The sequence below is a fragment of the Triplophysa dalaica genome, chromosome 1, assembly GCF_015846415.1.
Source record: "Triplophysa dalaica isolate WHDGS20190420 chromosome 1, ASM1584641v1, whole genome shotgun sequence".
NCBI lineage: Eukaryota > Metazoa > Chordata > Actinopteri > Cypriniformes > Nemacheilidae > Triplophysa > Triplophysa dalaica.
Window position 1 is genome coordinate 16,174,847 of NC_079542.1, and position 11,063 is coordinate 16,185,909.

General features: G+C 37.2%; 1 protein-coding gene across 1 annotated transcript; it reads right to left on the reverse strand.

The window, feature by feature from the left end:
* Positions 1 to 36: 36 nt before the first annotated feature.
* On the reverse strand, positions 37 to 10,770 carry arhgap1 (Rho GTPase activating protein 1). The gene is made up of 13 exons (XM_056753884.1): positions 10,694 to 10,770; positions 6,696 to 6,890; positions 5,757 to 5,849; positions 5,557 to 5,644; positions 3,712 to 3,843; positions 3,541 to 3,627; positions 3,295 to 3,393; positions 3,082 to 3,192; positions 2,597 to 2,673; positions 2,433 to 2,510; positions 2,226 to 2,351; positions 1,999 to 2,102; positions 37 to 1,910 (listed from the first exon to the last, which is right to left on the reverse strand). The coding sequence occupies exons 2-13, from the start codon at positions 6,829 to 6,831 to the stop codon at positions 1,740 to 1,742; spliced, it is 1,302 nt and encodes a 433-aa protein (XP_056609862.1). The 5' UTR covers positions 6,832 to 6,890; positions 10,694 to 10,770; the 3' UTR covers positions 37 to 1,739.
* Between the last annotated feature and the right edge of the window lie 293 nt (positions 10,771 to 11,063).

Sequence of the window (11,063 nt, forward strand, 5' to 3'; positions counted from 1 at the left end):
GTTACTGATACAAGCTTCTAACAAAAAACACCTTCACCATCTCTTACAATTTATTACTCTGTATTCACAAAATGACTTACAACAGACATACTTGATTTCAGAAGCAAAAGGATACATTTTCAGAAAAGAACCTTCACTAAAGAAGTAATGCAAAGTTCCACCTTGAAACCAGAAATACACATCAACAGTACAGATACAGATCCAACAAATTGGCACAAAGATTCATCCAGAAAAGGGGATTTAAACAGTGAACATCATCACCAGTTCACTCCAGTAAGGCACACAAACACGTGGGTTTGGGGAGGGGCTTTTCTTAAACTATTTAAGCCACTGGTTCACATGTCAATGTTCAGATGTGTTGACATATATAGGACGTTTACTGTACATGAAAACACAGTTACAATTTAATAACAATTCATATGACACTTAAATTATTAGTGCTAAATAATTATTAACCAAGCACCTGCTTCTCCTGGACTTCACATCAATGAAACAAGCCGCCTTTGTGCAGTTTTACTTGTATTCAAATTACAGGGCATGGGGGACTTCCACTCCACATACAGAGCTCTTGAAAGAACTAAACTTTTTTTTATACTTGGTCGTTCTGTACACACACACACACACATACAGCAGTAATAACTCATATGACACTACAATGTCTTCTCATAGATAAAACATCAGCAATCTTTAAGACAAGCTTTATCTTGTCTTAAACTTTATCTTCCGTCTCTACTTGGGTTTTTGTTTTAAATGAGCTCAATGGGATTGTCCCTGACAAGGCAGTGCATCTTCAAGGTACAATCTATCACAAACATTTTAACCATATTATCTTTGGGGAAAAAAAAATGTCTACGGTAAAATTATACAACAGCATTGCTAAACAGATCACACACAAACAGAAAAGAGGAGCTGCTAGCAGATACATTGACTCCAAAAACAAGGACATATTTTAAGCTTTGAAATGCTTTCAGGTTTTGATTTCAAAATGAATCCCAATACAACCCCAAATAAAATCATGTAAGCATCATGCTTGAATTAACATTACACGTAAGAAACATCCACAAAACATAATATGTATACTGTGCTGGCCATACAGCATCTGAACCACTTAGAAGACAAAGTGAGGGTGATGAACTAGATTATAAAAAACATACATGATATAATAAAAATGAAGACTGCATGAAAGCAATACCTTATATCATATACTTTCTATAATAAAACAATAAACATGTTTAAAATAAGCATTTCACGTTTTAGTAGTAGTGCTTTGAACTGGTCCATTGTTTTTGCTAACTATGCCTCAAATGTGCATATTTCTTTAATAATGATGAACTCTTTGAAAGATGAACTGTAATAAATTTGCACTGGTCAAAACAATCTCTAAACAAGAGCTGTATGTATTGTTTGAATGATTTAGGACTCTGCTAAGAGACCTGAAAATATTCTTCCGCTTGGACAGTACCATAATGACAGAGTAGCTACAAGATTTCTGCATGAGAGAAAAGAAACTGATTGTCATAATTTGATCTTTTGTAAAAGCTTTACAAGGGGTCATTCAGGGGTCTTTCAACTTTGACCAAATTAATTCAAGACCCACAATTATTCTTTCTATGTAGCGTCACTCATTTCAAATACTCATGCATTTGGCGACACACAGGGAGACACCAGGCACAGGACACGGTAACAGAGGAGTGAAGCTATGGTACAGCGAGGGGCGGAGTTAAAGTCTCCGCGGCCTCTCATTGGGTAAAGACCTCCTCATGTTGGTTAAGCAGGATGCGGATGAAGTTGTTGATCGGTCCGATGGCACAGAGTGTCATCGCAGCATCTTGGCCCCAGAGCAAGTTGGGCCCGAACACTACAGCCAGGTTGGCATTGTCCATCTTATTCACTTCACTCTCAGCAGATACCTAAATGTCAAAATCAATGAATACAAGACTGAAATGCATAAAGTCATAGAGAGAAAATAAAATAATGAGGCAAACCAATTAGCATTACCTGTGCAAGGAACTTTATAAGGAAGCGTAGTACTGCATAGTTCTCCTCAGGTAGTGACATCAGCATGGTTCGAATTGTTTCTGCCCGAGACGTGGTTTCAACATCTGATAACACAACACAGACCTTTTAGAATAGGACTCATAGAAACACTTGTGAGTTTTTTTTGCATGATTCTGAAAGTTGTTGGTATGAAGAGGTGGCACGTGAGTGCTCTGTTGTCGTCTCACTGTTGAAGTTGATGATGTCATTGTAGAGCTGAAAGGTGAGCAACGGCTCTGGCAGTTCTCGGAGGAATGTCTTTAAGATTACAGCAGCCAAGTGAACATCTTCCTGAGAGAAAATCACTTCCTCTCCTATACACACAAACACATAACTTTTTGAGGACATTTCGAAGACACAACATCTGAATACAGACCAGAGGATCACATCACTACCTGAGTTATATTTCTGCTTAATATCTTTAACCAGAGAAACGTTTGCAGAACGTCTGAATATTCCCTCTGTCTGCAGACCTAAAGAAAAGCAGAGAGTGTAACTTAGATGCAAAATAGGTCAAAGAAAAAAAGGTTTTTATTTCTGTAGTTAGTGTGACACCTACTATGCTGCTTCAAGAATCCAATTGTGTCAAACATCACATGTGGAATGCCTTCAGAGTTTGCCGCCGTATGTCTCAATCTGAGAACACAGAAGAAAAATAAACCGTTTGCTAGTCACACATTTCAATAACCAAAGCAAGGTTGATAAAGAATTTTTCACATTTGACAAAAAGAGCTGAATGTAGATGGATGAAGAACTTCCCATTACGTAGTACATTTTGTTCAGTGATGATTAAGCAAACATAATAAGTGCTACAACAAACAATATGGACAATAACTAGTACAGTGTTACAGAACAAGAGAAGTACAGCATACATTGCAGTATTGCAATCATTAACCAAAGTTTTGCACAATATGTTTTGTTACTTATTGCATATATCCAGGTCACTCTTTTGAAAGAGATTTTAATCTCAATGAGTTTTTACCTGGTTAAATGAAGAATACATGTGAGTTCTATTGCGAGGACGCAGGTTTTAAAAAAACTCACGTTGACAAAGGGACCCCAAACTGCTGGGAAGGGAGGGGAGGACTATGGGGGGGAGATATTGGTCCAGGGACTGCAGAAGGCTTCTGAGACAGACGGAGTTTATCATCATACCTACAGGAAGAGCCAGTTGCATCTCAATATAAAGTTTATTACAGTATATATACAGTACAAGTATTCATTCTCATAAAACTTGAATACTGAAAAAACAATTACTCTCTGACTCTGTTGGGAATCACCAGCTGATCACACTTCACAACCTCCTCCAGCTCACTCAAATAATTGATGTAGTTTATCTTACGGCCAAACTTAAAGCTGTGAAGCAAAAAGAAGCACACAGTAGGTACAGTACAGAAAAATAGACTAAATGCTGTAAGATTCAGTCCAACATTCTACTTTATCAAATACAAGAACAATGTTAAGGACAGCGTATCATTATCATTAATACAGAGAGCAACTGACCTGATTATGGGTTTAAAGAGAATAAGGATGGTTCTGATTAACATGGTGGGATGGACAATGTACAAGGCCTTGATATTTTTCTTATACCTGCAAAAGGCAAAGCAGTACTTAAAATACCAATGAGGTTAGCAATACTTCAGTACATCCTGGACTAAAAGCAGCATCACTTACTTTCTGTCAAACTCTCGGTAGGCATCTCTAAGCCAGCTGAGAGAGGGCTTGTTCTCGCTGGTCAGTCCATTATGGAAGTAGATGAGTGTATAGTCACTCTCCACATACTTATCAAGAGTCTGCTTTAAATACCTGCACACAATCATCAATGGAGAAAAGAATCATATATGAAACAGTTTTGTATTGCTTAACACCTATATTTCAGTATTTTACTATAATACTACTTCATAAAATAAGAGGGAACTTAAACTGTATCAATAATTTTCACTTCATCAAAAAGGTTTGTTTTAAGACATTATGGTGCCTTCCACTGAGCACATGATCCATAACACTCAGCAAGCATATGGTTATGACTAGTGGTGGGCATAGATTAATTTTTTTAATCTAGATTAATCTAGATTAATTTTGGAATTAATCTAGATTAATCTAGATTAAAATGGCTCATTTGAATTCTGCCGAAGGCATTCAGAATATGTGTGCTACCCAAATAATGACTAAAAGTAAGTCTTTGAGAACGGGTTTCTCAAGCCAGGTGGCGCATTAGACCGGGGGCTCATCTCCTGTTTCCAAAATGCATCTCAAATTGCTTGAGAAAGCTGTTCTACTATGATAATTGGTGATAAAAATTAAATTATGTTCAATAAGATGAACTTGTGTTTACTTCTGCATTAGCTAAGGGATGATTTGCGTTTAGGTGGTACTTGAGACTGGAAGAGCTCCTACAGTACATTTACATTTAGTCATTTAGCAGACGCTTTTATCCAAAGCGACTTACAAAGAGTGAGGGAGCAACAAGCGATATGTCATACAGGAGCCATATCTCAATACAAAGTTACTGGTTTCAACTAAAGCTAGACCAGAACCTGTTGAGAGAAAGTTTTTTTTTAAACCAATTCCGCATTGCACAAGGTGCAAACAACGTTAGTCTTGTCGATGTTTCTATTGGGAAGCTTCTTAAAAATTAATATTCCCTGAAGCAAACCCGGCGGCTTCATAGCTGCATCCATGTTAGCACGTCACGTTTGATGCGGTAATTTCACAGTAACGTTATGTTGTGTTCAGACCAAACGCGAATGGCGTGTCAAGCGCGAGTGATTTATGTGTTAATGCAAAGAGGCAATAGACATACTTGCTGTGTGAATCGCGCGAATGAAGCCCTGGTTATGAGATGATGAGGCGGCGCTAAGGACGCGAATGAAGCCCTGGTTATGAGATGATGAGGCGGCTTCTGCTTCCGCAAATGACGCGAATCACGCGAGTTGAAAAATCTCGTTCTCGCCCCGTACAGTGCAGTTAAGCTGGTATACATCCGCGCTAAAATATCAAGGTGAAAGTCATCATAGCTTGCGTAGTATAGACCCAGCTCCCAACCCAACTTTGAGAATAGATTAACGGCGACATTTTTTTTATCGCGCGATAAAAGTCTCACTGCGTTAACGCCGTTAACGGCCCACCACTAGTTATGACATAAGCTAAAAATAAAGGAAGAAAAACTAACCGAAAATTATACAGGTGTTGTAAATATAAAATGGAGATGAATGATGAATGAGTGTTTTACATTAAATCTATATAATACATTTATTATACTGTGGGATAATAAAATAGAATTTCAACATAATGGGCTTATAACCTACATAACCTAGGGTGGTGAATTCGGGTTGATTGATCTCAATTTCAAAAAGTGTCCCAATTCACCCTTCATAGGCTTATATCTTTTGGTAATAAACAGAATAAATTTCAGTGAAAGTGTTTTCATGCCTAATATATTTACAATTCCAGAACATCACATCTGATGCATTTATACATATAACTATATAAAAAACGATTTGAAACTGTAATGCGTACATGAGTAGTTTTTGATGATCCAGCTCATGTTGAGGGGGCATGCGACAAGCGTTAAAAACAATGACCTTGCGACCAAAGTTATCATCACCTGTTAAGAAAGATAGCAGAAGGAAAAGTGAGATAAAGCGTGAACTCAGACTGCTATTAAATGAGAATACATTTTAGCTGGTGATGCATATGATTTGTATGAAGTGCCTCACCTGCCACCTCCACAATATGATGTCTTGCAATGTCGTAAAAGGGGTCGTCCCAGGGCAGGTGTGAGGTGCCACTAAGACTCTTAATATCTGAACCTACAAAAAAAAACAGATGTTTTCTTTCTAAGAATAAGATTTTTAACTTTCAACAGAGCATGGGTTTCAAAAAAATGGGGTCCAGGGACCCCCATAATGTTCTAAGTGTCCCCCAGAATTTTTTCAGCAAAAATGTCAAATTCTACTGAGGGGGTATTATAGTTTCTACAAACTGATGTCTTTATACAAATGTTGTCTTTATAATATCACACTTAGTATTTGTCTTACCATTTAAATGCTTTTTTTTTAAATAAAAAATGGATATGTATTTAAGAAGGGGGTTCCTCTCAAAGGTTCATAATATTGGGGGGTTCCTGGCATAAATAAGTTTGAAAACTCCTGCTCTAGAGGAGATAAAAGTAATTTTAATGTAAAGTCTTATGAACTTAGAAACACTCTGTATAGTGTGATGGAAGAGGAAATGAGGAAAAGTTATGTCAGCTTCTTAAATCTTATTTTACTGTACCCTGAAGGCCTCACTGTCTTACCCAGATAAAAAATCAATTATACTGAATTTCACATCCGGTCATATAACTCTCTGCAACTGTTACAGAGTGCCATGTGCCCATGTTATAAGAGTTCAAATTTATGCCATGGCATACTGTGTGAGTAATGCTGCATGACTCTCTAAACTCTTTAAATAGACGATTATTACAATTGGAAAGTTTCAATCTCACTTGGTTTTAAAAGTAGCAAGCATTAGCATATGATTGGAATTTATGGTAGAGTTCTTGGCGTTTACTTTGTGAATACAGCTCAAATTTCTTTCTGAGAAAATAATCTTCAAAGTGAAACTAATAAAAAAAAAACATGTTGAAGAAAAACAGACAGCTCTTAGGCACTCACCAGATTTGCTTAGGCTACAAGGGTCATCTGGTGGCCACTGTTTGCTTTGTACCAGTTTCAGCTGGTCCAGGGCAGCGCTTGGAGAGTCATCTCCTCCCAGATCATAATGCAGGTCCACCAGCAGGTCAGAGGACATGATGGTCCTCTAAAACACAACAACTCACAAGATATTGAACCTGTATGACTTTCTTTCCTCTGTAGAACACAAAAGAAGATATTTTGAAGAACACTGTAAACTAAACAACAGCTAAATCTATTGCAAAACCACTTTGACATTTCTCAGAACGTCTTCATTTGTGTTTCATAGAAGACTTAAAATTGCATGAGAGTGAACAAATGTTTACATTTTTGGGTCTGTCTGTGCGGCATTTATTTTATTACATGTTCAGTAAGTAGCTGAAACACTCTGGTGACCACATGCATTAAAAGCTTTACTGTGAGTTTCATAACACTGCTTACAATTTTACACACATTGTTATGTCAAAGTGTGCAGTTAGATTTTCATAGAAAATGGTGTCTTGAAAAAAACAGATCACTTGGCGACGTTGACGCAGATATTACTAGGTGTCACAACCGAAAGCTTCACCATCAGTTGTGTTTTCATTTCCATTAACATTTCAGATTTTTCTGAATTTGTCAAAATTATTGAATAATACTGACTAGTAAAAAAGCACCCAGACATCAGCATCCTTATCAAACATTTTTAGAAATGGTCTAAAAGGACATGCTTAGTAGAAAAAAAAATGAAATTATATGATTATTCCCTATTCATTTAAATCATGTGCAACTGCAAATATGTGACATTTTTTTATTTAAGGCTACACGCTCTGGCGACAGTTGGGTTCAGACAGTGATATGCTGTGACAGTCCCCCCCCCCCCCCGCAGAAATGTAGCAGGTCAGCCATATACTGACTAGACATCTTGGCATTATCCTTTGCGGTTATTTATATCCACAACCCTAGCAATGCCAACTTCACGTTTATCTACATTCACAGTATCATTCTGTTGTCACACCCACATTGATATCTCTGATGCACAATTACACAATAGTTCCAGATAGGGCTGTGACGATAACCGTTTCACCACAGTAATGAGTTGCCTGCCGCAGTATTGAGGTCATCACCGTATGTTTTTTTGTATTGTCGAGCAGAGAAATGGATACGTAATGTTGATTTGGTGCACTGGGTGTTTTTTCGGTGTCGCTAGAAGTAGAGAGGTTACGATAATTTGGGTCCCGAAAAAAGGATGAGCAGTTTTAGTTCAAATGGGCACGTATCTTTGACCTCATAAAAAACGAATATTTAAATATTTGTTTATTTAATTTAAGTTAATAAAGACGTAATTTGTTTACGTTTTTATTTAGTCACAATTTCATATCAAGCCTATTGTTATCTTTAAATATTCATAACGCTTTAATATTATATCCTGTATATAGGTTTTTTAATGTTGAAAAATCAGCAACGTTGGAAAAAAAGAAATAGAAAAATTCATAAAAACTTATTTTAAACCGGGCGGAATGGTACAATACATTAAAAAAAAAACATACAAAACAAACAAAATGTCTACTGATAATAGTAATAAATAAGGTGTTTATTTCAACTAAGGTAGCCACACCGCGTTTTAAAACAAAGAAAAAAGCATCCGTGCAAATTTATCTACAGGCTGTACCCTAAAAGCGACGACCCTTTTGAACTTCTTTGAAGGAAAATTCAGGCTTTTATGGAAAAAGGTGCCGGTCTTATACGTATGCCAAATTCATTAACATTAACATTTTCATGTTTCAAGTTGTTGTAATTTGAATTAGTCGAACAAATGCATTTACAAAGAACAACCGCTCCGACGTTGTGGTAATAAATGGATTATTGTTGATCATTTAATATTACGTTGGTATTTTTATACCTAATGCAAGTAAGGTTAATGGATTCTGCGCTCACCAGTTATGAAACATTTCAATATGGTGATGTGAGTGAGATGAGCATAACATGCGATCTAGCCATCCGGTGTGTAAACTTAAAATATTTAAACTAGCGATCTGTGTGAAAAAACATTTAGGAACACATCATATGATTTTTTTACATATTCTGTATATTATTATTTTGAAGAAGCGTTTAATAAGACGTGACAACTCTAGGGTCTTCTGTAGAGGTAACTTAACCCTATGGTGACGTAGTTTTATTCTTTTTTTAAAGCATTTTTAACTTTCGAATAGTTATTGCGGATCCAAGTTGCGTTTGGACAAGTGCTTTTATATTGTTACCCTGTTGTTCATTCTGCAGCTTCTGCGGAGAAAAAGCCTCTTTTATGTTGCACTCTGAAAAAAAATATATTATAAATGGTGGATTTGTGGAGGTGTGTGGTTGGCTGCGATTAATCGCCAAACCTCATGATTAGTTGCATCTTCACCGCAGTAAGAAACAAAACCTTACGTCACAGCCCTAGTTCCAGCCAGGTGACGCAACAAGTTATTAATCAAATCATGATTTAAAAATGTGACGTGAGCTTTGCTTTCTTTATAGCCTTGGCGTTGGTGCAGACAGCAATTTTTAAAGCTTTTAAATCATCTACACCAAACATCCGTGCTGCGTTTCCCAAAAGCAAAGTAAATCTATGTGGATTGTAGCTCCATTGAAGACAATGGTTCTAATATCAATTTAATCTTATGATGCTTTTGGGAAACGCAGCCCAGGTTGATTCTTTCTATTTGCATTAGGTCCCAATTCAAATCCAGTAAATCCCTATACATTATATATATATATATGTATTTGTGTGTTTGGCTGAACAGCACTAGTACAATTAAGCTCTTCTTATTCATCACGCAGTTAACAAGACCATCAGCTTACACAAAGTCTCATATTCACATTTGTGATTTTGAGGCATCGGGGTGGCACTTAAGTTAGACACAATAGACCTGCGAAAGATCTAAAAAAAACTTCTTACTTACAAGAAAGGTATAATGTAGAAAGTAATCTATAACGTAGATTGAACATAAAATGCAGAATAATATAAAAAATGCTGTTTTAAGGGGTGGTTCTTTGGTCTCTATTAGTGTCCTCTGGTAAGGTTTAAATGTGCTCATGGATGCTTACACTCAAGCGCATTAAAACAGGCAGGGCGGATAGAGTTTGTGTTGGTCTACTCGGACGGCCGGACTATACTTTTGCCTTAAGAGAGCTTTTATACTACCTCAGCACTATCATGTGATGCTGCTCATCTCCCAACAAATGATACACATCAAATACACAACCATTACCAACACCTATAAACAAACTGAATGTGAGCTTGATGTTTATGTCGAGCTCGAGCTGCTACTGCGCTTGTAGCAGTAAACAAACTTAGAGAGGCTTCACTGGAACTTCGTATGGAAGGGAAAATACCAGGAGATATGAATCAATATTGTTTTTTTTGTTTTGTTATTATCACATGCAAGTGCCCATACGCGTTGGCTTCCAGCGATCATTGCGGTGCCTTCCGTTTAATCCAACACACAGATTCACATACACAGCGTAACATGAACGACCCACAACCATTGCTGTACGTAAAATGTCAAACGTGTAACGTTAGTTCATTATCACTTGTTTGTTATACGAGCAAGACTAACACCCTCCCCTGCAGTTTGTATCAGCTCTGTACAGGCAGAGTAGGATTCCCAGTCGTTTCTAAGGAAACTCAACATCTGGAGTTGCGTTTTAACAACGTTTAAAAAAACGCGAACGCAGATATACATCAACCAACCACCCATATTCGTGTGGGTTTAAAAGAAGTAGCATCACTGTTTCTCTCTTTAATATCGTCAATAGTGAAAACCAGATGCAGCACAGATGGCTTGCTGAGCTCGGTCGTCAGTCTGCTAAGCTAACTAGCTGCAAACCTGTTTCAACTTGGCATAACGTTTTGAAAGTGTTTCCCTACGGTATGGATGGAGGGTTGCGTCGTGTGCCTCGGAGCAAACGATAAAGCCAGCAGATTTCACTATGGAAAATAAAGAGAAACTATTTACCTAATTTTTCAGCGCTCCCTATCGCAGTCAGTCTTCAAAACTCTTGTCAATCTTGCAATTTTACTGCGGCACTTCCTGCTTGAGATCCGCGTAGCTCAGCAGGAACGCCCCGGAAGCGGCATAAATCGGCCACTGGGGAGTGGGTGGCCGCGCCCCTAATAATGTGGCCTTATTATGGATATAGTTTTCTATAATCATTTAATGTAATTGTTTTAATTTTTGTCTCTTTATTTCGTAGAGCAATGTCTCCGTTTATGTTTTCCTTCCAGTTATATTTAGTATGGACGATCATTTTATCAATGAAGGTTTAAAACACTTTTACATCAAGTAAACTAGGATTAGTCAGAAAAAATACTTTGTTAATCCTTTG